The 27,101-nt window shown below is 40.5% G+C and overlaps 1 protein-coding gene across 3 annotated transcripts; it reads left to right on the top strand.

Moving 5' to 3' along the window:
• Positions 1 to 62: 62 nt before the first annotated feature.
• On the top strand, positions 63 to 25,816 carry ifi44g (interferon induced protein 44g). 3 transcript variants are annotated; one of them, XM_067416370.1, is made up of 8 exons: positions 63 to 147; positions 13,986 to 14,158; positions 14,346 to 14,397; positions 14,474 to 14,672; positions 19,616 to 19,774; positions 22,975 to 23,146; positions 25,184 to 25,284; positions 25,369 to 25,816. In XM_067416370.1, the coding sequence occupies exons 2-8, from the start codon at positions 14,020 to 14,022 to the stop codon at positions 25,534 to 25,536; spliced, it is 990 nt and encodes a 329-aa protein (XP_067272471.1). In that variant the 5' UTR covers positions 63 to 147; positions 13,986 to 14,019; the 3' UTR covers positions 25,537 to 25,816. The 3 variants fall into 3 exon arrangements, with proteins under 3 accessions (XP_067272471.1, XP_067272470.1, XP_067272472.1); XM_067416369.1 differs by having other exon boundaries at positions 77 to 143; XM_067416371.1 differs by lacking the exons at positions 63 to 147; positions 13,986 to 14,158 and adding an exon at positions 14,173 to 14,259.
• Positions 25,817 to 27,101: the final 1,285 nt, after the last annotated feature.

Below are 27,101 nucleotides of genomic sequence, written 5' to 3'. Positions count from 1 at the left end.
GGCTTTCTCTGCAACTATAACCCATGACATGTCTGCCCTCTGCTGACCGGGAATCAAACACACCACAGTCTACACTTTCGTTTTCTGGATATCGAGAGAGAAACATTGCGCTCGGATCATCGGTTCTCTTTCACTGCAGTGTCGTGAGTATGTTTTAATTCGGTTTACATTTACATATTAGAGTAATGTGTTCCTCACGAAAATAACCACCATAGCTAAAACGCTGGCAAAGATCTACTGAAAGGTTTTGAGAGAGGTCTGACATTTAACGTTACTCAGAGAGACAAACTCACATCTTCGACGTGCAAAAGAGTTTGCGGGGATGTGTTGTATATGAAAATTCCCAGCTAACAGGGAATGTCCTCGTAACTTTGGCTATTGTTCTGGGAAGTTTGGAGGCTACACAACAAGATCCCCGGTGTTTCATGACCGCTCAGTGATCATAATATAACTCCGATGTAAAGTAGTGCTGGAGTTTATATCCGATTGTTAATGATGATTGACGTGCCACTGAAGGAAAGAGGAGCAAACTTCTGAAGTAACCTTTATGGGGATCAGTGTTTCTGAATTTTTGCGTGCAGATTTAAATCCACTAATTTGTTTGGACTGGAGCTACTCTACATTAACTCTCTACAGCTGCCAGACACAGATAAGGTAGCATAATGAATGCACTATCTGTTGTAGGCTTGTGACAGTACCCCCCAAAAAATTGCGATACCCCTACTACCGGAGGTAGAACTAAACCCAACAATGTTTTTCCTTATCTCTAAGGTGGCCCACATATGAAATGGATTCTTGGCTAAAAATAAAGATTGTTAAATTAACAGATATTGTTATACATCCCCAAACCCAAAAAGGACTAATAGCCTCTCTGTATGGTAGTTAAGGCATATAAACTAGTGCAGATCAATCATACAAGCTCTGAGAGCTTTGAAACTTGACATGTTTGTAGTCAAGTTGATTCAACTACTTGAAAAGACTGGATGTGGATATCTTTATGTATGAAATATATAGAGACATATAAACGCATACCAAAAATAAGCGGACATGCACAAATTGAATATCTGTTTTCATTTACTTTGTGGTTGCTTTGCCAGGTATTGCTCTTCTGCGTCTATCTGGTAGAGGTGTGCGATACCGCTAGATTTGGTATCGATCCGATACCAAGTAAATACAGGGCCAGTATCACCGATACCAATACCGATACTTTTTAATAATTAAGGTGGATGCGTCTTCAACCTAAATCTAAATGAATTTTCATGACTTTTAATTTGTTTTGCATTTTGGGTTATTAATCAGTACTACAAAAGCTTTTGTTCAGAAACAACTTTTGGTTACTTCTGTTTTATTTAAATAAACAAAGTTACAAAATGATTACTTCACAAATATTAAAAATGTATAAACAAATTCTCTTTTCAAGTAGCATGTTAACAAAAACTGTTTCTCCTCTTTTGTGCACTTCTTTTCAGGATTTTTTTCTTAAATAAACAAAGTCACAATTTTTTACTTCACAATAAATATAAAAAATGTAAAACAAATTCTCCTTGTAATACGATATAATGCTGAAAATTAAAATGCGCGGCTGAGCGGCGCGCACGCCTGACTGCTGGTGGTAGGAGAAAAAACAGGAGAGGGGGAGGAGAGCAGTGTCGAGCACGAGCAGCACTCTCTTGAGAGCTTCCTCTGCTCTGTGACAGCAGCAGCATTTTGACAAACACGGCCAGGTCGCAAAACGAGAGAAACTGAAACTTAAGTATCGATATTTTCACTTTGGTATCAATCAATACCGATACCAACGTTGGTATCGATTTTATCGATATTAGTATCGATCTGCCCATCTCTACTATCTCGGTCTACAGCGAGAGATCTTGAGGCAGACGGGACGCTTAGATGACGACGTGTGCTATTACAAACAAAAATAGCGGAATTAAATATAAATTAAGCTGGTGAATAAGGGTATGATTAGTCTGTGGCTCTCACAATTTTTATCTAAGCAGCTTTAAAACAACGAGACATCTTAAGGCCCCGATCACACAGAACGCGTTTTTGCAGCGCGAGGCGCCTTTTTTGAATGGATTTCGGTTGGCAGAAGGCGCGACGCTTACCTACAGAATACATTATTCCTATAATGTTGAGTGGTTTACAAAAATTAAGTTTGAAGAATGTTTCAGGAACTTCACACTAACCTTAAAGAAACATTATGAACCACTAATATTAAGAAAACTGGACATTTTAACGTTTCCAAAACTAACGTTCCTGAGCTCCACAATTCACTATAAAATGGGAATTATTTGATTTAAACCGAGTTTCAGATTCTCGCAGATAAAAAGCGCACCTTTTTTTTTTTTTTTTTTTACTAAAGCACAAAGTTTTGTTGTTATGTGAGTGTACACAAATAAAAGTAGACAATTAATAGTTTATAATTATGTCTCACATATATCTGTATGGCCAAAAATTACGGAGTATTGCGAGTTATATCCCCCGTCATGCCTCGGGAGGGGAAAAAACATCAGAACTCGCCGGTGCGTTCTTCAGCCAGAGGGTTAAAGAAACCGTAGCCATTTACTTGATGGATACACGCACTGGCTCCTCAGTGATACACTAACACCAGCGATTATAAAAGAAAAACGTGGGCAAAACGGTCTCTCTTTATAAACTTTGTTCAATGCATGCGAGTGCTGCCTTAGGTTCGAATATGGACAGTCATTTTCACCATCATCACCCGCGTGTAGTGCCAGAAGACGCGAATGAGAACATCTGTCTCTGTGCACTCATCTGAAAGCGCTCAGTCTCTTGATAATGATTAAGGCGATGAGTGGGTCCCGATATGTGTTGCCTAACTCCAATAGAGGGTAACACTGAAGAATAATGGACGTTAGTTAAATTAAGTGTCAGCGTAAGTTCTGGCAGGCCAAGAGGTCAAGAGCTGCTAATGCTTTTGGCAACAACACGGTCTCATCAGCTGATTTGTATTGGCTGTTTCAACCTACCTCGCTGCTAATGGTTGCGCTAAAAACAGGGTGCATATTTAAAGCAGATTCACTTCGCTCTTGCTGCTCGCTGCTTTGCAGCCCGCCACCTCCACACCTCCTCTTCTCGTGTATAATGTGGCATTGCTTTCTGTCATTGTTGCTGCTCTGTTCATAGGGGGAATACTTAAGCTTAATACTTAAGTCCTAAACTGTGTGAGCGTTCCCTAATGCTACTGCTGTCCTCTGACTGAAAAGTCAGAGGACTCCCTGAACAGAGCCATACTGCCAAAACATTTTAATTCAGAATAAAACGAAAAAATCTTTTTTATTGTCATGTGTGTTCGTGACTTAATGGACCTGACAGAACTACATTAGTTAACATGAACTAATAATGAACTGCACTTATAAAACATTTATTTATCTTTGTTATTGTTAATTTCAACATTTACTAATACATTATTAAAATCTTTATAACATTAGTTAATGCACTGTGAACTAACATGAACAAACCATGAACAGCTGGATTTATATTAACTAACGTTAACAAAGATGAACTGCTCATGATTAGTTCATGTTAGTTGATACATTAACTATTGTTTAAAGTAGTTAATGTATTCTACTTTATTCTAAAGTTTTACCCAATAGAGTTTAGAATGTCTCTAAATGCCAGTCCCAATGCGTCTTTTTCATTGTCTACATGGATATTAAAATCACCAACAATTAGTACTTTATCTGCAGCCAGTACTAACTCTGATAGAAAACCAGCAAATTCTTTGATAAAGTCTGTATTGTGCCCTGGTGGCCTGTATACAGTAGCCAACACAAATGTCAAACGGGATTTATCATTTACACTACACAGCGTTACATAAAGCACCAAAACTTCAAAGGAAATATATTTGAAACTAGACTTCTGAGTAGTACTGAAAATATTATTATAAATGACAGCAACACCTCCCCCTTTACCTTTCAGACGTGGCTCATGTTTATAACAATAATCTTGGGGGGTGCACTCATTTAAAGTAAAGTAGTCGTCAGGTTTTAGCCAGGTTTCTGTCAAACACAGCACATCTAAGTTATGCTCTATAATCATATCATTAACAATAAGCGCTTTTGGCGAAAGGGATCGAATATTCAGCAACCCGAGCTTTATCAATTGTTCATCCGTATTATATTTTGTGTTTTTTACATCAATAACATTTTTACCGTTAAATGGTTTTGATGGTTTTTTGTATTTACTAATTCGGGGAACAAACACAGTCTCTATGTGATAATATCTAGGTCTTCTGCCCTCAGCTTGCGTTTTCTGAACTTTGCTTTGGCAGCGAGTTAAACAAAATCCCAGTAAAGGTCATAGACGGAAGTCAGGGTCAAACTTTCTTTACTGAAGACCAATTTGTGAAACTGCAACACAAATGAACAATGATATTGAGAAAACACTATCTCGTACAATGTTACAGTCCCTTGTCCCAATGTAAGATTCACTGAAGTGTAAGATGCATATAAATTGCTTTTACGAAACGTAGAACAAACGATATTAAAGTAAATACACAATCTAGCATCACAATTACGGTCCTCAAGTTACATTTATCACATCACATGTAAATAGATCTCCAACATTTACCTAACTTAACAAATTACACATAGTCATGTATTTTCGCATAGCTTAATCTTTTAAACTTACAGATTGTGCCTTGTTCAAGAGCGAAACGAAAAGGATGGACGTGGATGCACCTCTATACACTGCACCATGAGCTCCGAAATCCAAAATGGCTGATGCATTACTAAAAGCGGCAGAATTCTTAAAGTGACCACTAGGTGTCAGCATTGACAAAGTAAACAATATAACTGGGGCCAGGATACTCCCCGTCTGACATCAACTGATGTCACACCAGAATTAGGGACGGTAAAAAAGGTCAACATAACAGTACATGATCATTAAGCCATCTTAACTTGTGTCCTTAGAAACCAGAAGAACAACCTCAGTAACTGGTCTCAGAAAAAACCTTTGTTCACCTTTCTTCACGATTTTTACTTCAACCTTTCTAACTTTGCCATCCTGACTTGGGTAGGTTTCGGTTATGATACCAACTGGCCAGTCATTTCTTTTCTCCTGGGCATCTTTCAGAAGCACTATATCTCCATTCTGTAGGTTTGGCTTAGCTGTACGCCACTTGCGACGTCCTTGAAGTCCACTCAAATATTCATTCTTCCATCTTCCCCAAAAGACATTAGCTGAATACTGAACACGACGCCAATGGGCTTTGCATAGGTCAGGACTTTCAAATTGGCCAGGTGGTACTGGTGGGGCTCCAACTTTCTGCGTGAGTAGCATTGCTGGTGTTAGTATCATTGGTTGTTCTGGATCAGTGGAGACTGTAGTTAAGGGACGAGCATTCACAATGGCACTCACTTCTGCCATGAATGTTACCAAAACTTCATGTGTGAGCCTTGCAGGGCTATGTTGCTTGAGCATGGCATCAAGGATACGCCGGGCAACTCCAATCATGCGCTCCCAGGACCCTGCCATATGTGAAGCATGTGGAGGATTGAATTGCCAGCAACATTGGTTATCCGATAGATAAGCTTGGATGTTCGTGTTGTGGCAACCTTTCTTGTCAATTTGTAGCTCTTTGCAGGCTCTCACAAAGTTGGTTCCACAATCAGACCTCAAGATTTTGGCAGGGCCTCTGATGGCAAAGAAACGTCGCAGGGAATTGATAAAACACGAAGCACTCATAGACTCGATCACTTCTAGGTGAATCGCCCGTGTGGTCATGCACGTAAATATAACTGCCCATCTTTTAGCTTCTGCCGGACATCCTCTTGTTTTCCTGACCACGACTGGCCATGGACCAAATACATCCAGCCCCACATATGTAAATGGTGGGTCTATGTGTAATCTGTCGGCTGGTAACTCTGCCATGAACTGCACCTCTTGTTTGCCTCTCAATCTGCGACAAGTGACACAGTTGAAGATAGAGCTGCTGACTGATCTCTTACCTCCAACAATCCAAGAGCCGCCTGCCCTGATGGCCCCTTCTGTGAGATGACGGCCTTGGTGACACACCTTCTCATGGAAGTGTCGAATCAAAAGCTGGGTAACATGATGTTTACCAGGTATGAGAGCTGGATACATTTCTTCAGATGGTAGTAGAGCCCTCCCCAGCCGACCTCCTACTCTGAGAAGCCCTTCTGTGTCAATGAATGGACAGAGTTTGCTGAGAGGACTTGACCTTAACACAGCCTGACCTTGTTCTATACGTTTAAAGTCATCTCTGTAGACTTCTCTCTGGACAGTTCGAATGATTGTAGCTTTAGCCTGCTTTAGCTGCTCTTCCTCCTTATGCTTGTTGCAAATGTGCCATCCATGACAGACATCATCTGACCCATGCTTGAAGGACTTGGCTATGTGTTGCAGCCGTGCCACAGCCTTTAACATGGGGCTCCATCTGGAGAATCGTAAGAACCTTACACTCCCAAGGTTCCTTTGTGACAGGCTAGTCACACAGGTAATACACTCAGGACGAAGCTCTGCATCCGTTTCAGGATCAATGAGGGTGTAGGATGTTTTATCAAGTTCGTCTTGTCTTGCTTGTAGGAGGAATGGAGGCCCTTTAAACCAATATGATGAAGTCAGTTGTTCAGAGGGGAGTCCTCTGCTAGCAGCATAAGCTGGATTAAGATGAGTGGGCACAAAGTTCCACTGATGCGTAGTGTAGAGTGTCTAATGCGCTGTACTCGATTGTGAACGTAGACGTAAAAACGCCTTGTCTCATTGAAGATGTATCCTAGCACCACCTTAGAATCAGTGTAGAATCTCACATCATCCAGTGTTGTGTCCAGCTGTTCTCTAAGCATCTCTGCTACTTCCACTGCCAGTACAGCCGCACATAACTTGAGTCGTGGGATCATGACATCCGGCTTTGGGGCAAGTTTTGCTCTACCGAAGAGGAAACCAACATCACTGAGACCATTTGCGTCAGTAACTTTCAGGTAAGCTACTGTACCTACAGCTTTAGTAGAAGCATCACAAAAAACAATGATCTCTTTCTTGTGTGCACTAGACAATGAAGTGGATGTATACATTCTTGGGATTTTTAATCCTTGCAGATGTTTGAGGGAATCTTTCCATTTCTGCCATCGCTCTTGTTTCTCTTTGGGCAGAATAGCATCCCAATCATCTGCATTTCCAGAGATGTCTCTCAGGATGGATCGACCCTCAATGCTTACAGGTACTACAAATCCCAAAGGATCGTACAAGCTGTTGATGGTAGAGAGCACTCCTCGCTTAGTGTAAGGTTTGTTGCTGATGGAAACTTGAAATACAAATGTATCTGTCGACAAGTCCCAGCACAATCCTAAGCTTCGTTGGATGGCTAGTGAGTTCACACCAAGATCAAGGCCCTGCAAAGTAGTTGCCAGATCCTCTCTCGGGAAGGCTCTCATGACGACGGGGCTGTTAGATGAGATTTTGTGTAGGCGGAGGTTGGATCGTGCTAGCATCTGTTGAGCTCTGTATAGTACATCAATGGCCTCAGCTTCTGAACTGAATGATTTCAGCCCGTCATCCACATAGAAATGCCGCTCAATGAATAGCCTTGCATCACTTCCATATTCCTGCTCTCCCTCTATAGCTGTTCTCTTGAGCCCGTATACCGCTACTGATGGAGAGGGGCAATTTCCAAAAACGTGAACCCTCATACGGTACTCCTTAATATCTCCATCAAGATTGTGATCCTTAAACCACAAGAAGCGTAGGTAATCTCGATGTTCCTCTTTGACCAGAAAGCTGTGAAACATTTGCTCAATGTCTGCCATCACAGCATAGGAGTCAGATCTGAACCGGATGATCACACCTATTAGGCTGTTGTTCAAGGGATCCCATGGTGTTGAGACTTGTATGGCTTAATATAACATAAATGATGTCTCTTACTGAATTATGTGGTAGAAAACCCATGAAAGATCTACGTTATTTAAAAAATCGATTTTATATTTGGACCATGGGCGGCGCCATTTTGTTTGCGTTCTAGGTTGATGACGTAGAATGGTTGAACTCCTCAATCAGCTGGCGTTACCCGTAGCTATTTTTACCACAATGCAACTCGAAAATTGTTTCAGAGTTAAACAAAACCAATTAATTGGTTTGTAATTGTACTTAAAACACACTCAAACATACATGTGCACACAAACTCACCTACACAAGTCACAAACAGATCGGCGGGCGCGCACACACACACCTGACAGACTGCTCTGTCTCAATCGCATGCATCATCACCAAAACATCCTGCCTCTCTTCCTCACGTTACTTTATCCCATCGTCCTACCTAGATATTTCCCTCTGCTGGTCACATTAGGCATTACAGTTAATCTACTATCAACAGTCTATCTAGGATATCAACACAGGGAATAGATTGAGGGTTATGTATGCGCGCACGCAGTGCGTGCGTGTGTGTGTGTGTGTTCGCGCCGATCTGTTGGGGTGTGTGTGTGTTCGCGCCGATCTGTTGGGGTGTGTGTGTGTTCGCGCAGATCTGTTGGGGTGTGTGTGTGTGTGTGTGTGTTCGCGCCGATCTGTTGGGGTGTGTGTGAGTCTGTGTGAGAGAGAGAGTTTGTGTGCACGTATGTTTGAGTGCGTGAAGTCGGACAGCTGTTTGTAAATCGGCTGTACACTCGTTATTGCGGTGGAACGTGAGACTGAATGACTGCACTCGAACATGTCCACTATGGTGTCGGACAACACTACAAATGGCCGTCCCTTCAAATAATGCCCTATTTAAGGGTATAGGGTCGATTTCAGATTCAGCCCCTGTCGTGGAGACTGAGCAGCCCAACATCTCGATTGAAACAGAGCCTGTCGTGTGCGCGCCCGCCGATCTGTTTGTGACTTGTGTAGGTGAGTATGTGTGCACATGTATGTTTGAGTGTGTTTTAAGTACAATTACAAAGGAATTCATTGGTTTTGTTTAACTCTGAAACAATTTTCGAGTTGCGTTGTGGTAAAAATAGCTACGGGTAACGCCAGCTGATTGAGGAGTTCAACCATTCTACGTCATCAACCTAGAACGCAAACAAAATGGCGCCGCCCATGGTCCAAATATAAAATCGATTTTTAAAATAACGTAGATCTTTCATGGGTTTTCTACTGCATAATTCAGTAAGAGACATCATTTATGTTATATTAAGCCATACAAGTCTCAACACCAGGGGATCCCTTTCAGGTCTGGGCCTTTAAGGAGAACTTGATTTAAGGATATGTTAATGTATTGGGCACTTGAGTCAAACACTATCCTGATCTTTCCTGGCTTTTGTGGGGGATAAATGCCAAAACTTGGGAGGTACCAACATTCCTTGTGGTGTTCAAGAAGGGAGGCAATCTCAGCATGACCTTTTTTGAACATTGTCTCCATGAATTCCACATAATGGTCTTTCATGTCTGTCTTCCTTTTCAGAGTACGACGAAGTGATAAGAGACGACTGACAGCCTGGTCTCTATTGTTAGGCAAGCGCTCTCTGGGACAGCGAAACGGGAGTGGAGCTACCCAACTATTTGCTTTGTCTTTGGTAAATTCACTGTCCATAATGTCCAGGAAAGCCTCATCTTCTCCGGATAGCGCAAGCATATTATCTTCATTGGTTTGTTTGAAGATATGCTTCCCAATGTCATGAGCTCGTGTTGTGCTCCTCATGAAGAGTCTGGGGTCTTCATTTGTGAACCTTTCTTTAGAATAGGTGCTGTTTTTGCAAGGTGTGAGAAAGCTGGGTCTGCCATTTTCGAGTACACTAGTTTTGAAAGTGCTCACTATGGGTTTGTGAACTCCACTGAGGCACACCTCTCCTACAATCACCCATCCCAGGTCGAGCAGTTGGGCATATGGAGAATTGTGGGGCCCATTGCGCTGTCGACGGACCTTGTGGGCACGGATAAGATCTCTCCCTATGAGAATGAGAATGTCAGCTGTAGGATCCAGTGGAGGTATCTGAGAGGCAATGGCTTGAAGATGAGAATGGTAAGCAGCCGCCTCAGGAGTGGGAATCTCCAGTCTAGTGTCAGGGATCGAATTACACTCGATGAGTGTTGGAAGCCTCATTGATACTTTTCCATCCAATGACTCAACCACAAAGGCTCTCCTTCCATTGGTATCAACTGTGCCTGAACATGTTCTCATTGTGTAAGGGAAGACTTCTCCTTGAACATTGAACATATGAAAGAAGGCTGACCTCGCTAAAGAGAGATTACTCTGATCATCCAACATGACATGCATACGTTTAATTTCCTCAGAACAACCATCAGGGTAGACATTGACTAAACAGATTTTTGAGCATGACTTTCCTTGTAGCCCTGTTCCACATATTTCTGTGCAGACAGATGTGGTCACTTGGGGGGTTGGTTCCTCCTGCTCCCCGCCTTGAGCCTCTGTTGGTGTGGTAGGTTCCTTGTCAAGCCATGGAGCTGGACCATCATGAAGAGCAGAGACGTGGTCATGGCTATTGCATTCTGAACAATGGATATTCACCTTGCAGTCTTTGGCCCTGTGATTTGAGGAAGCACAGCACTTGTAGCAGATATAATTCTCCTTGAGAAACCTCTTTCTTTCAGCTAAGGACTTCGGCATTTCACTAGTGAATGGTTCCTTTTGTGGAGGGGACATTGTCTTGTCAGGTCAACTGAACTGGGATTGGAATATACAGACATGTTCGATTCAATCTCTGTTTTGCTGGTAGAGAAAGAAGGTCTGAATCTTGACTGTTTCATTGGGATAGTTTCCGCTTTAAGAGGCAACATGTTAGAAGATTGAAAGGAGAAGCTGGGATCTGTTCTCATTTCAGCATACTCATTGATAAACTCAACAAAGTATGAAAAAGGTGGATAATGAAGTAGGTATTCTTTCTTGTACTTTGTTCCCTTAACTATCCATGCTTCCTGCAGATTGTGAGGCAGTTTCTCGATGATGGAATTGATTCCCTTTGATGTGTCAAGGAATCCAAGACCAGGTAAATTTCCTTCCTCTTTTACTGCTTGCACCTCCAGGAGCAGATCTGCGAGCGCTTGCAACTGATTGAAGTCTTTGTGCGAAATCTTAGCGAAACTCTCTAAACGTTTGAATAAAGATGCTTCAATCACCTCTGGGGAACCATATTTTTTGTCTAGTCGTTGCCACAAATGCATGAGGCCTGCTTGAGGATCATGTGCATGGGCCGCTCTTATCCTCAGAGCATGTCGGAGGGACTCACCTTCAAGCCACTTGGTAAGCAAATCAAGCTCTTCGTTGCCTTTTAGATTCAGACCATCAATAGCGTTCATAAACGCTGTTTTCCATGGAATGTAAATCTCTGGCTTGTTGTCAAATATTTTGAAGCTGCTAGTGAGCAGATCACGTCTCGCAAGAAACACCGCAAGATCAGACACTTCGCTGGATCGAGGGGCCGGTGTACTTGGTAAGCATGGGTTTCTCACATTAGAGGGAAAGCGATTTTGCTGCCTTGTATGGTGATACCCCATTTGGTCATGTGTATTCATTGTATTTACAGCCTCAGGAGTAAACTGGCAGGTCCCAGGAATGTCTTTGTGCTCAGCGCTTCCTTTATCCTTTTCTTTCTTCACACTCTGATTCTGAGAAAAGTGTGTTCTAACATATTCATCTGTGCGTTCAGCTGCAACGAAACTACCCCTTTCCGTCTCGTCATTGGAACAGATTGCGGCTGATTCCAACACTCTTGCTGCTGCGAGAGCTGCTTCAGCTTCACCCTCCTCTTTCAGAGCATTCAGCGTTGCTTCTATCCTAGCCTTTTTGATCTCCATATCTATCTGGCGCTTTGCAAACTCAGCTCTTATGCGTGCGGCCTCTGCCTTTGCGCGTGCTTCAGCTGCAGCTTGGCTTGCATTAGATTTATGGGAGTGACGTGAGGATGAAGAGTTGCTAGGTGAAGATTTAGCCTCTGACCTGGTTTCCATCTTGGAAACTTGGCTGTGCTTCGACGAGTGCGACATTCTGGTACTTTCAGGAGATAGTGCATGTAGTCCACTATAAAGCTTTCGATGTGAAGGCAATCTTTTCACTCTTCTGCCCTCAGCTTGCGTTTTCTGAACTTTGCTTTGGCAGCGAGTTAAACAAAATCCCAGTAAAGGTCATAGACGGAAGTCAGGGTCAAACTTTCTTTACTGAAGACCAATTTGTGAAACTGCAACACAAATGAACAATGATATTGAGAAAACACTATCTCGTACAATGTTACAGTCCCTTGTCCCAATGTAAGATTCACTGAAGTGTAAGATGCATATAAATTGCTTTTACGAAACGTAGAACAAACGATATTAAAGTAAATACACAATCTAGCATCACAATTACGGTCCTCAAGTTACATTTATCACATCACATGTAAATAGATCTCCAACATTTACCTAACTTAACAAATTACACATAGTCATGTATTTTCGCATAGCTTAATCTTTTAAACTTACAGATTGTGCCTTGTTCAAGAGCGAAACGAAAAGGATGGACGTGGATGCACCTCTATACACTGCACCATGAGCTCCGAAATCCAAAATGGCTGATGCATTACTAAAAGCGGCAGAATTCTTAAAGTGACCACTAGGTGTCAGCATTGACAAAGTAAACAATATAACTGGGGCCAGGATACTAGGTGATAGAGTCTCTATGTGCTGGGATTTAGCTGACTCTGGTGACATGAGACAGCTAGCAGACGGTTGGTTTAGCCAGTTTGTCTGCTTCCTGACCTGGGCCCCAGTGAGTCAAGGTTTAGCTCTTCAACAGGTCAGGTCTGCCCCAAAAACTTTTCCAATTGTTTATGAACCCTATGTCATTTTGCGGACACCACTTAGAAAACCAGCCATTGAGTGATGATAATCTGCTAACTATTTAATCACTCCTTTTAACAGGGAGGGACCAGAGAAACAGACTGCCTTTGACATTGAACTTGCGAGTTTACACACCTCTTTAATGTTAATTTTGGTGATCTCCGACTGGCGAAGCCGAACATCATTAGTGCCAACGTGAGTAATAATCTTAGAGAATTTACGATTAGCATTATTCAGCACTTTTAAATTTGCTTTGATGTCAGGCGCTCTGGCTCCTGGTAAACGTGACTATGGTGGCTGGTGTCTCTATTTTCACGTTCCATGCAATAGAATCACCAATAAGTAGGGCACTTTCAACAGGATCCTCAGTAGGTGCGTCACTGAGTGGGGAGAACCTGTTTGATGTCCTAATCGGAACGGAAGAGTGATTTTTTTTTTTATCCACGACTATGCTTTCTCATCGTCACCCAGCCCTGCTGCAAGGGCTCTATAGCCGGAACCAAACAACGAGTGTTCACTAAGCTATTCACATCCAAAGCAGTATCTAAAGCTGTTACATTCTCACTACTCTCACATAAAGCCTGGATGCGTGTCTCTAAATCTGAAATCTTCTCCGTCAGCCTGACTATCTTCCTGCATTTATCACATGTGAAGCCCTGTTCGCTGACAAGGAAGGATATACTAAACATGTAACAGGCAGTGCAAGTGACAAAAACAGGAGATGGCTTACTGTGTTTGCTGGTGAATCCAACTCACCACAGTTGTTTGATGGACTAGTAAAAGGCACAAGAGACAAAACAGGAGACCCGGATGCCCGAATGGCAGGCTAACAGGCTAGTGAATGTGTTGTGATAGCGATTTAGATTAAAATCTAGCAATGTCAAATTTATTTGATAGGCAATATTCAACAATATATGATGATAAGTAAGTTATATTTAGCCATATAAACAACAAAAGAAAATATATCAAATAGAGATTTCAAAAGTGAAGCTGTTCTACAAACAAGGCAGACAGAAGCAATCAATCAGGAGACAAAATATGTATGTCTATCCCTCACAGTCTCACTTTCATTCCCTTCTAGTCATATCCATTTGCCTATATAGCTTTCCTCTTCAATTCTGTACACTGAGGTTTATGCATATACTGAGTAATCTTATGTCCTGTACTGCTGTCTTTTGCACTGACTTTGATTCCAGGCTCATCAGCATCCATTCACTTCTCTGATCAACAATGGCATTCAGTATTAATTCTGGCTTTCCATTCGGCTCAACTCCAGTCACCAGTTCCAGCAGCAAACCTGAAACAGTCATTCCTGTATTCGGTCAAGCCATATCTTCAGGCATCAGTTCCAGCAGCAAACCTAAACAAGGTTTTTTGTTCCCAGCCACATCTTCTTCAAAGACCAAATCTGATCACAAACCTAAAAAAAAGCAACACAACCTCAGTTCTCTCCTCTATTTAAAATACAGAGTAATTTAGTCAACCTTGCACACTATTTTAATAAAAACTCTCGCTGTCTACTTCAGAACTTCAGAATTTTTTTTATACCTCAACAGGTTTTTCACCCTTGCTGGTAAACCAGTGGAGAAATATGGATTGGGGTGAAGAGTAGGTAGAACCACCACATGGAAACAAGATTTTTTCCTCATAACATCCAGGTATCTTACACCATTACTGTGTTTAGAGTGAAAGAGACGCTGATGGAGTCGGTCCGGTCGTTTAAACCAGCCAGCGAGAGCGTTACTGAAGCCAGAGTTCTGCTGATCGGCCCAGTCGGCGCTGGGAAGTCCAGCTTCATCAGTTCTGTCCAGTCTGTCTTCTCTGGACGGGTCATTAACAGAGCCATGGTGGGATCATCTTCCTCTACCAGCTTCACTAAAAAGGTAAACATGACTAGAACTGGAATCAAGGCAAATCTGAGGTTGACCATCAACATATTTAAAAGATAGATTTAACAAAAATATGTTCTAAAGCCCTATTCGCACGGGACTAGTATTATCTGGGGACCTCTGGTGATTTGTAATATTTACAGAGGATGTCTGTGATCTTAATCCCGTGGGAATCGGCCATGTCTGTCATTTGTAAAGTAAAAATTACCTACCATATTTCACCGAACACTGAGGTCCTGTGATAATAGTAGTCCCGTCGAACAGGGGTGGTAAGTAATCAAGTAAAAATACTATGATACTTTACTAAAGTATTTTTTTCGGGGATCTGTACTTTACTTGAGTATATTTTATTTGCATCTACTTTTACTCTTACTCCACTACAATATTAAAGGCAAAGTGTACTTTTTACTCCAATACATTTCCCCATGCCCGCTCCAAGTATTAAGTATTTATTACACTTGATTTCCAAACCGGTCGGTTCATGGATGATCCAGTCGGGTATAGACTTGGAAAAGCTGACAAGTCAGGTTTGCCACACTAACGTTAGCTCAGTGTTTCCCCAACTTTTTTATTTTGCGGCACACTATTTACTATGAAAACATCGGTAACATTTTACAATACAGGTGCACTATTATAATTCATGCCTAACTAATGCACAAATAATCATGAGTTAATGTATTACTAATGAAGAACTAAACCATTTATTAATGATTATCAGCAACTAATGAACATTCTCTATGATTAATAGATTAAGTAATATATGAATTGCTATTAATTAAATATGACATCATTAATTCCCTAATAACATATTAAATTAACTAATAATGTAAATTCATGTAGGCTATTCAAAGCCATGCATTCCGACTCTCAGTTGTCTGTTTAATTAATCATTAATCATAACAATTGGCAAAATTATATCATAACTTTACTTGTTGAGGCACATGACTATTAACTAATTGTTATGTAATATGTCATTGTGGTTATGGCTTTTGAATTAATTTTGAATTAGTTAATAGTATCTTGCTCCTCATCTGTTTTATGGAGCTAATGTTATGGAACATGTCTATGTTAAGTTTAACCCCTATACTGGGTTAAGGTGCTTCATTGTCTCCAATTAATTGCAAATCTAACAAATTCTTAATTGCAGTATCTAATCTTATCATTTGTTCAATTAAAGCATTGCATATCAGTCCGAAAAGATTTTATCTGCTTATTGATATTTACAGTTAATTTGAATATTTACTTTTTACTTTCGGTACTTGAGTACGTTTTAAATCTGATACTTCTGTACTTTTACTCAAGTGATGTTTGAATGGAGGACTTTCTACTTTTACTGGAGTATTTTTTTATTTAGGTAAATATACTTTCACTCGAGTATAACTATTGAGTACTTTTACCACCTCTGCCGTCGAATTGACATCTCTGTGATTTGGCCATCGTATATAATTTTTGCAAGGTTTTTATTTCCTGTGTGCATTTCTATCTTTATCTTTCACGAAGGATGGAGTTTGCATTCATTTACAAATCTTGACATCATATCCGGGAGATAAGTCAGTAAATTCGAGTAAAATCACAGGCTGTGCTTATCCCGTGCGAATGTGCCACGCAAAACTCAGATGTGGGGGAGTAATTTCTAAATCACAGAGGTCCCTAGATAATACTAATCCTGTGCGAATAGTGCTTACGAATGTTTAGCTAACATTCCCTTTAAGTTATAAAGATGTTATTTCTGAATGTTCTTGGAACATTAAAAAGTGTCCAGATTAAAAAAAAAAAAAAAAAAATCTTGGTTATGCAAAAATCAAGGAAACGTTAAATTTGATCATTCTTCAAACATTATGGAAGGTTACTTCTAAATGTTCTCTGAATTTGTTTCAGATAAAACATGAACGATGTATAAATAATGTTTTTTTGTGCTAACATTATTGAAGAGCAGATAACTTTGAATGAGTGTTTAATTCACATTACTGCAGGGCTCGACATTAAGCCTGTTCATGTGCTTGTCCTTCGAACAAGTAAATCGGTCATACACTTGTTTGAGTAAAAAATTTACTTGTCCTAAAAAAATAAAATGTTTTGTAAATATCATTTATTCTGAATATTCTCAACAATGTTCAGTCAGCTTTGATATATTTAAATCTGCATTTTAATTTTTATAAAGGGCATTTTTTCCCTAATCGTTCTTAAATTTGACACTATTATTACACTATAATAATAATAATAATAATAAGCTCTATGGCTGTTACCATTCAAATTAAATCCTTTACACTGAAAAACTACAACTGCATTAAATAGTGTTATGAGATTGTTTTAGATATTTGTTTAATATACAAATTAAAAAAATGTTGGAAAAAAAATCAGAAGGTGGCGGCAGTCGACGTCTTTATGATTGAGTCATTGAGTCATTTATTCAAACGATTCGTTCAAACGGCTGATTCATTCAAGAATGAGGCAGGCTGTGACCTATATCATATACCCTTAATACGGCACTATTTGAGGGGACGGCCATTTGTAGTGGTGTCCGAAACCATAGTGGACGTTATCGAGTGCACTCATTCAATCCCACAATGCACTGCAATAACGATTGTACAGCCGATGTATGCTCAACAGCTAGAGAATACCCATAATGCACTATGAGAGTCACGCTGAATGAATCCCCGCGTCTGACCAGAAGATGGTGCCACAGCTCAAACAATCATCCATTTTACAATCCGCGCTGGGCCAGCGTAATATCCTACAGGTATCAAGTCCTTTTTAATATATTATTTTTTAATTGTTTAATTACGGTTTATACATTCTAGCTTCCATGGCAGAGTTCAAGATGAATCTTCATCACTGCTGGAACTGCCAGTTTGATGTGTTTTGAGTAGTTATCAAACAGCACTATGTAAAAGCAGCAGCCCTTCCGGCGCACTCAGTGTCCGAATTCCCTCACTCGTTTTCATTCACTCCTTCAAATGGACTATATTAGTGGACTAATGTAGGGAACAGTGAATGAGGGTATACAGAGATTTCCAGCACAGCAGCAATTGTTTATGAACGAGTCATTGAATCTTTCACTCAACCAATTCATTCAAAACTCTGAATCATTCAGTAATGAAACATGAGTTTCATGTTTGAAAGTGTGCATTTACTGACGAGCTGTCATTCACGGTGTGCACGCACTGGTGCGGTTTCAGTTCATGCATATGTAAGCTTAACTTTCATAGGAATTCATTGAAAGTACTCGCTTTGCTCCACTCCGTTACTAATGCCGGAGCAGCCGTGTGCATATGTTCCTTTCGGTTAGACAGAATTAGTGATTTAAAAGCCCAGTCACACGTTAATTAACCGGTGGGAATTTCCACACCATCACATCTCTATGTGTGCCAACTCGTTTCATTCATTCCATATTATATATATATTATAAATATGGCTGAAATCAGGGAAACAATCAAGTGGGACGTCTCATGATAAAGTTAGTGACGAAGGAGGAGAGAGACCAAGAGAGAGTGAGGATTTGGAGACAAAAGAGACGGAGAGAATAGAGAAATGTGTTACTTTATTATGTTGTGGATCGTGTGTAGGCTAATTTTATAGTCGCTCTTGAAAAGCTTCATATTAATCCTCGTTTTTATTTATTTTATCTATCTCGGACCTTATTCTCTTTAATGTTGTGGATTGTTTGTAACTTCATTGCAATTTAATTCAATGTACTGTCATTCTAATTTCCATAACCGTTGTGTTATGATGATGATGATGATGATGCTAGCTCCACAGTCATTGAATAGGCCTAGCGGCCTGTTGCTGCAATGTTTCTTTTATGCGGCTGAAAATAACCGTGCTTTCTGTTACTGAGCATGTGTCAGTCACATCCTCTTAAAGTGGAAGCTTGGGCATAGCTTTGTTGCATTATATTGACACTTTTTTGATGTTATTGTCATTTGTGTTCTGGTTATTTGCCCATGATAAAACATGAGTCTTTATATGGCGATAAAACAAAGCTTTGTTGTTGTTTTTTTTGGGGGGTGTGCACCCCGTTCGGGACATAGAAGGGGGTGCGCAGGCTAAAAAGTTTAGGAACCGCTGATCTACAGCAAAATAGAGAGAGCTTTGGTGAGAACTAAACAAATATTTAATTACTACAGTAGTAATTTATCACTAGAAACGACATCAGAAGTGGAAAATGTTGGTAAAAAAAAAGAAAATTTACACAAAAACTGACCAACCAGCAAACGCAACTTTTGGACGCCATCTTTTTACCCCAGCTCAACTGTAGCTGAATGGAAAGCACAGTATAGTGTGTTATCAAAGGCAGTGAAGGACACATGTACACTGCCTTCAAATCTCCATCAGATGAAGGTCTCTCAGCAGACAGGAAGTAAGGCTAACATTAGATTCGGAAGTGTCTTGATGCCTTCCTGCCTTCAAATGTGTCCTCCAAAGGCAGCATTTTCCAGATTTCGGACTCAGCCTGAGTGTTGCTGTGAGATGCGCTGTGGTTCTGCTGATCTTTGGAACTATTTCCGCTGCTGAAACAGGACAAAAACAGTCAATAATGCATCTAAAATGTTAACTATCATAAAATCAGTGTCACATTTTCAATCGTGATGGTATTTAGCACTCTTGGTCATGTGATATTGTTAAATGTATCGTGTTATAAACATAAAAACTAATTTAATAAATGCAGAATCATTCTCGTGTTTTGGTGACTCCCTAGTTGTTTTTTGTTATTGATGTCTCAATCAGGATACTTGTCCAGTCGGGCAAGTCAAATTCTCTTTCACTTACCCCTTCGAAAAATCCACTTGTCCCGGACAAGTGTTAATGCCGAGCTCTGATTACTGGAAGAACCTTGCCACAATGTTATCCCTGTTTGCTGGGTTTAATCTATATTGTGCACAATTTTTGCTTAACTTAGTGGTTTATTTTGTTTAACGTTCTTCCGTTTTTCTCAGCTTCGCTCGTTCAACATCAGAGGAGCAGGAGAGAAGGCGGACGAGCCCACAGCTCTGGTCCTGTGTGACATTATGGGAGTCGGTGATGGAGAAAGCACTGGACTGACTCTTCATGATGCGCTGTCTGTCATTAAAGGACACGCTCCAGAGGGACACCAGGTACACTTTACAGTTGCTTAAAGGCGGGGTGAAACACTCAGTTTCAGTCAATCTCACATCAGTCTTGAGTACCTCTAGAGTAGTATTGCATCCTTCATATCTCTGAAAAGTCTTTAGTTTTATTATATTTATAAAAGAAAGATACGCTGTACCGAGTCTTTCTGGTAAAAAACGAGCGGAAGGAGGAGTATCGAGTGAGCGGAGCTAAAGAATGACGAGCGCGCAACTACTGCATGAGAGCTTCTGAATGCTGGCATCGTCATTCGTGGAAAAGAAAACATTACCCCAATAAACCATATCAATCAGATTCAGCTAATACAGATATGATCCAGAATCAGATCTGGAGGCTGAAATAAATTGAACAGGAGAAACAGCAACAGCAGGACGTCCGTCTCTGTGGTATGGACTGTATTTAGTGGCCTGTCAACATTTGTGTGTCTTTACTCGCAGTTTATGAGGACATGATTCGGTTTATGGACTATTGTATGCGACTAAACCTTAGCAGTAGCAAGCAAAACGGTTTTGCACGTCAGAATAGTGTATAGAAAAACAATGGAGTAACCGTTAGCGCATTTGAATGAAGAAGCACACTTTGTGAGAACGTCCCCTAGGTTTATGTTTGGGGTGGTCCAATAAACAGACAGACACCTATAGTGGTCAGCTAAACAAATGTATTTAAACACACACTGTAGATCCATAGACAGTAAAAGAAATGGACCGAGCGATCCCATTGACTTCAACAGCGGAAAAATGAAGTCAATCAGAGGCTCTCACTTCCTGATGGCTGAGTGAACTACGCCGGCTCAGACTGAGCTTGAGGACGTAGACGTGATGTGAGCCTCCTGTCTGACAGCTGTAGGTCTTCTAGTAGATGTGGAAAGTGAAATCTGAATCACGTTGTTTAAATGTTTTCTCCCGTTGCTTTTGGTTCTCTACGGGCTTCTCCCCATTCTTCCCCCTTGACTTTATCAGACTTTATGTCTCCACGTCCCCCCGACTGCCTCATAGACAGTAAAAGATTGCTTCTGAGCGTCTCCTCAGGTCTATACGGTAATTTCTCAACTGTGCGTCAGAGTCGCGTTGGTATGACGCAATCGTTAGCCTATTTTTACAAAAACAGCTTCTACAGGCGATAGTGTAAGATACAAGGTAATGGAGCCTTTTATGCATTGTCGTGTTTCTTTAGAAATAAACAATGGACAAATGGAGTCTTTAAACGCCTCAGATGTAAAGTTATTCACTGTCAAAGTGACTCAAAAATGAATGGGAGTCAATGGGATGCTAACAGCAGGTGATGGCTTGGTTAGCAATGGCCGCCCCTATGGGAGAAACGCTTCGCGCTCCGAGTGATAGATTACCCCTTGCGTAGATCGCATGCTCCATTGATAAATTAAATGTAACGTTACACGATCGTGTCGTTTACTGATGTTTACTCACGCGACGATAGCCAACAACAGACATTTGAAGCAGTTTTACTCACCGGCTGCTTCCAAAGCAGGACCGAACCTTTATCACTGGGACCGCTCCGTCAAAAACACACTTCTTTGGTAACTGTTGATTTGGTGAAGTCCTGTGACAGCAGTGACCGTGGAGATCCACTAATGCGACACGACTGAAGCGTGATGTTTGTGACGCTTCCCGTCATTTCTGTGTTCAAATCGGTTCAAATGCAGCACTGCCTTCCCAGAATGCTGTGCTGAAGCGCTGAAGTCGCTTGACGTCACCCATAGGAATAAAGTGGAGCGCGGCGCGTCATAAGTGTTCACGGACGAGTGGATCTGCACCTGAGACCGAGTGTTTACGGTGTGCATTTCCTCTCTCGCTCTAGTCACGCGCGCACCCTACCGGGAGAAGAGCCTGTACGGCCCATACAAAGACCTTCCGCTATATCGACGTCAAGTCGACCCCTACTCGAAAAAAACTCTCCGAAACTTGTGAGAAACCGGAAGGAGTATTTTTGACACAGAAATACTCCATCAAACGTCCAACATTAGTTTTTGAAACTTTGTCTATGTTTAGGATGGGAATCCAAGTCTTTAACAGTGTAAAGAGCTCAGTATGCATGAAACAGCATTTCACCCCCCTTTAATGTCTCGTAATTTGCGTGTCTTTTACAGTATATATTTATAGATATAGTCTAGTGTACTTTACTGTTAAAATACAATGACAAAACTTAAAGCATCAAATTAGTGTGTCTATATATTTTACAGTTTATAAATGTAAATATGCTTATGTTAAATTATTTACTTAAAGGGTTAGTTCACCCAAAAATGAAATTTCTGTCGTTAATTCCTCTCCCTCATGTCGTTGGACACCCGTCAGACCTCTGTTCATATTCAGACACAGACAATCTACAATCATTAATGAAGACACGATAGTTGAACAATAGTTTTTGTGCTAAATAACGACTTATATAGTGATGGGCCGATTTCAAAACAAAGATTCGAAAGGTTATGAATCAGTGAATCGATTCATGATTAGGATCGCCAAAGTCACGTGATTTCAGCAGTTTGACACGCGATCCGAATCCTGAATTGATTCACTGATTCATAACCATTCAAATCTTTGTTTTGTAATCGGCTCATCACTTAAGTCATTATTTATTTATTTTTGTGCACAAAAACTATTCTCATGTCTTCATAAATGATTGTAGAGGCGCTGTAGTGAGATGGGCTTTGTATCGACGTCTTTAGTGCCTTTATGGGTCTTGAGAGAGGAAATGACATTGGTGTCAATGAAGGCCATCGGATTTCAACACTAATATCTTCATCTGTGTGTGAAGATGAACGGAGGTCTGACGGGTGTCCAACCACATTTGGGTAAGCAATTAATGACAGAATTTTCATTTTTGGGTGAACTAAGCCTTTAAACCCTCTTTGTACTTTTTAAATGCAAAGGTGACTTCCATAACTACACAGATGGTACAATTAAATAACAGGCTGTATCACTGCCTCAGATGTTGTGGACGGGGCTAAGTTCGGCTGGCATCAGGCTAGTGATGTCCTCCTCCGCTGGGCAGATGGTGAATGCCGAGCCGTTGTTCACCAGTCACTGGAATGCGTGCCTTGGACTGTAGAAATTTATACATTTGCATTTTTTTCTGTGAACTCATTATTTCAAAACTGGCTCAATGTCGACAAAGTGTGTAGTTGTCAATGGTCATTACTGTACTCCAGTGAAACATTGCTTTGTTTTTGCAGTTTAGTCCCGAGCAGCCCATTGGAGCTGATACTGTGGGCTACGTGAAGAAACCAAGCTCCAGCGATAAAGTGCACTGTGTGGTGTTTGTAGTAGACGGCTCAAAGGTCGGCTCATACGCCAAAAGCTTTGGCACAACCTTCCAGCAGCTACGAGAACACATCAGCAACTTAGGTGAGTTGAGTTTGAGGCATTAATCATATGTGTACACTGCAAAAAATGCTCTTCTTACTTAGTAATTTTGTCTTGTTTCTAGTCTAAATATCTAACTATTCTAAAATTAAGATGCATTTACTAGATAAGTAAAACGACATAAGATATTTTTTCTTGTTTTGTTGAAAATAAAATCAAATGACGTGAGTATTTGCTTAAAACTCCAAACAGAAATAAGATTATTTTTCTCACCCCACTTGCAGATAATTTTGCCTATTTTAAGCAAAAACTCACTTGGTTTTGATATTTTTCCCCAGAAAACAAGAAAAAATATCTTATGTCATTTGACTTTTCTTGTAAATGCTTCTTGATTTAGGAAAATATAGATATTTGGACTGGAAACAAGAAAAAAATACTAAATAAGAAGAGCATTTTCTACAGTGTAATGCATTAGTGCCCGCCCACCTTTTTAGCGGCGCTGGTTCCAGAAGTATTTTTCCATTCATTTTTCGCATCAGGGAAAACAATATGCGTCACATGACTAAATACAATCGTTTTCAAATACCTCTGTGTTCACAGTCTACGCTGCGTAGATGGCGTTTTCATATTTATCAGCTTTGGAGAGCGTTTTTAAAAAGCTATGTTTCGTTGCCTTAAAATGCCGTCTCAGTGTGGACGGAAGGACAAAACGGAGAGAAAAAGATGGGTTTTCAAAACGAAAACGTATTAGTGTAGACATGGCCTGGGGAGAGATGAGCTACAACAATGGAGAATATGTGGAAAATAATCATCATTCAAGCAGGAAATCCTGACTTTGTAAAAGGGCATAATATGGCCTCTTTAACCCTTGTGCATCCCAGTTTTGTTGTTGTTGATTACTTTACCTGTGTTAATGACCTGTGTTAATGCCAACTACATACAATTTGCCACAGGTGTGTTTTTTTTTTATTGGAATTTTACTATTTCATCCCCATTTCCTTTAAAAAAAAAAAAAAATAGCACTAGGTACACAAAATAGTTCCTCTCAGCGCCTTTTTGGCAAAAATGTCCCCATTGTAACCCATTAAAACTGCCATATTTAACCCCAGGGCCATTTAACTATAAAATGATGCAATCTTTGTTAATAGGCTTTTATTCTCCTGGCTAGGCTTCACATTTTTACAATTATTAACCAAATGGTGTTGTTTTCTCAGGTTTGGTCTTTAAAGCAAATACTCACCTGATAAATTATGCAGCTATAATTGTGTGGATGTGTTGGTGTGGATGTCAGAGTGTGGTGTGTAATAATAAAAAAAGTGAGTGTGTGCGCGTGTGTGTGCTTGTAATACGAAAGAGAAAAACTCAACAGCAAATCACAAACCCAAACACTGTGTGTCCCGGTGAAGTTTTGCTGGTGGGGAAAAGTTGGCACTGCTTCCAAACCATATCTGACTGAAAACTCATTTTTTGAAATATCAACCTCAAATTTGGAACACATCATGTTAAGATTTATGGATTTTTATGGACATGTTTCATAATTTTTTTTTAAATAACATATTAGGTAATTGTAACGAAGTTTGTAGATAGGAAGGACGGAGGTGGGAACCTGCCCACACAAACATAATAAAACTTAAACAAAACTATACTTAAAAGTCCAGGCCTGGTCCTCTCTCGTCTTCCGCTGCCTTCGCTCCTCCTCTTATGCTCCCGTCACTCGGCCGCAAGACGAGACCGGTGTGTCGCGCAGCTGGCACTCATTACCCCTCGTCACCGGCCCGCTCTCGCGGTCCCTCGCCCCGCTGCTTGTCACACCACAGTAATCATTTTCATAAACTTAAACCTCTATAACTTTTTTTTGGTTTCACTTTTTAAACTTTTTTCTTCAATAATAATCTGCCAAGGGCCTTTTTTTAAAATGAGACCAAACTTAACTCTGTGCTCCCAATATTAAAAAAAATGTATGGCAGTTTTTTGACATGGACTTTTGTCCTCTGTGGACCTATGTGGGACTTGTTTTAATTGATGCACAAGGATTAAGAAACTGCAGCTATGAAAGTCTAAAATCCTTCTAAATTGCAGGTGTACACCAAGTGGCATTACTGACCCATGTGGACCAAGTGTGTAAGGCTGCTGAAAATGACATCACCCAGGTTTACAAGAGCCATAATATTCAGCAGGCAGTATGTCATACTTGATTATAATGTTTGAATTATGCGTTGTACTGTCTGCCATGATCTTCCCAAGACTCACTTGTCTCTCTCTAGATGGTGAAGGCCGGAGCGCTGCTGGGAATGGCCACGTCCTACATCGTCCCAGTGAAGAACTACTGCTCAGAGCTGGATCTGGACGAAAACAAAGATATTCTACTGCTCAAAGCTGTGGATCATATCTTACAATATGTCAATCTGTATTTCCAAGACAACAGCGATTAGCACTTCAGTAAGAAAAACGTCACATTGCGTTTACAGACGCACCCAAAATGAGTTCATTCCAGATTTGTCCTATTGAAAATGTTGATGCCAAAGCTTGTAGCCCAAGTTATTCTTTGTTAAAATGTTGTGGTGATCAGATTTTGTTAAAAATGTTTGAATTGCCTGTGAATTATCGGTGATGTTTGGGTTGGTTGTGAGGTTATTACAACCCCAAATCAGAAAAAGTTGGGACAGTTTGGAAAACGCAAATAAAAAAAGAAAGTAGTGATTTCTAAATTTACTTTGACTTGTATTTCATTGCAGACAATTTGAACACAAAATATTTCATGTTTTGTCTGGTCAACTTCATGTCATTTGTAAATATGCATCCTTTCCTGTCATTCAGACCTGCAACACATTTCAAAAAAAGTTGGGACAGGAGCAATTTAGGGCTAGTAATGAGGTAAAAGGGTTAAATAATGATGTGATTTGAAACAGGAGATGTCAACAGGTGATTGAAATTATGATTTGGTACAAAAGCAGCATCCAAGAAAGATCTGATCCTTTAGGAGCAAAGATGGGCCGAGGATCGCCAGTTTGCCAACAAATACGTGAGAAAATTATTGAAATGTTTAAAAACAATGTTCCTCAAAGAAAGATAGGAAGAGATTTGGATATTTCACATTCAACAGTGCATAACATAATTACAAGATTCAAGGAATCTGGAGGAATTTCAGTGCGTAAAGTACAAGGCCGCAAGCCTAAGCTGAACAACCGTGATCTCCGATCCCTCAGGCGGCACTGCATCAAGAATCGTCATTCATCTCTAAGGGATATCACCACATGGGCTCAGGGCTACTTTGGCAAACCTTTGTCAAGTACCACAATACGTAGTCACATCCACAAATGCCAGTTAAAACTGTACTGTGCCAAAAGGAAGCCTTATGTTAACAGTGTCCAGAAGCGCCGTCGACTTCTCTGGGCTCGGAGGCATCTGGGATGGACCATCACACAGTGGAAATGTGTACTGTGGTCAGATGAATCAGTATTTCAGGTATTTTTTGGGAGGAATGGACGGCGTGTGCTCCAGACCAAAGAAGAAAAGGATCATCCAGACTGTTACCAGACACAAGTCCAAAAGCCAGGGTGTGTCATGGTATGGGGTTGTGTCAGTGCCCTTGGCAAAGGTAACTTGCACTTCTGTGAAGGCACCATTAATGCTTGTTGACCAGACAAAACATGAAATATTTTGTGTTCATATTGTCTGCAATGAAATACAAGTCAAAGTAATTTAAGAAATCACTTCTTTTTTTTTTTATTTGCACATTCCATACCGTCCCAAATTTTTCTGATTTGGGGTTGTATTATATGAGGGTCTGATGAGTTTTAGTCTTGTTCAAAGTCCACTTATTCAGCTGGAATTTATGAGCACCCTGAGGACCCATACAGAATGCGACAGAATCGGAAAACTAAAAAGGTAATCACACAATTCAGACTTTATATCTCGCAACTGCAAGTTATAAATACATTTTCTTTCTTTCTTAATTCTTATTTTTTCTTATTTTTTTATTTTCAAAAACATGTAT

The sequence above is a fragment of the Pseudorasbora parva genome, chromosome 14, assembly GCF_024679245.1.
Source record: "Pseudorasbora parva isolate DD20220531a chromosome 14, ASM2467924v1, whole genome shotgun sequence".
Taxonomy (NCBI): Eukaryota; Metazoa; Chordata; class Actinopteri; order Cypriniformes; family Gobionidae; genus Pseudorasbora; species Pseudorasbora parva.
This window is presented reverse-complemented; position numbering and strand designations above follow the sequence as displayed.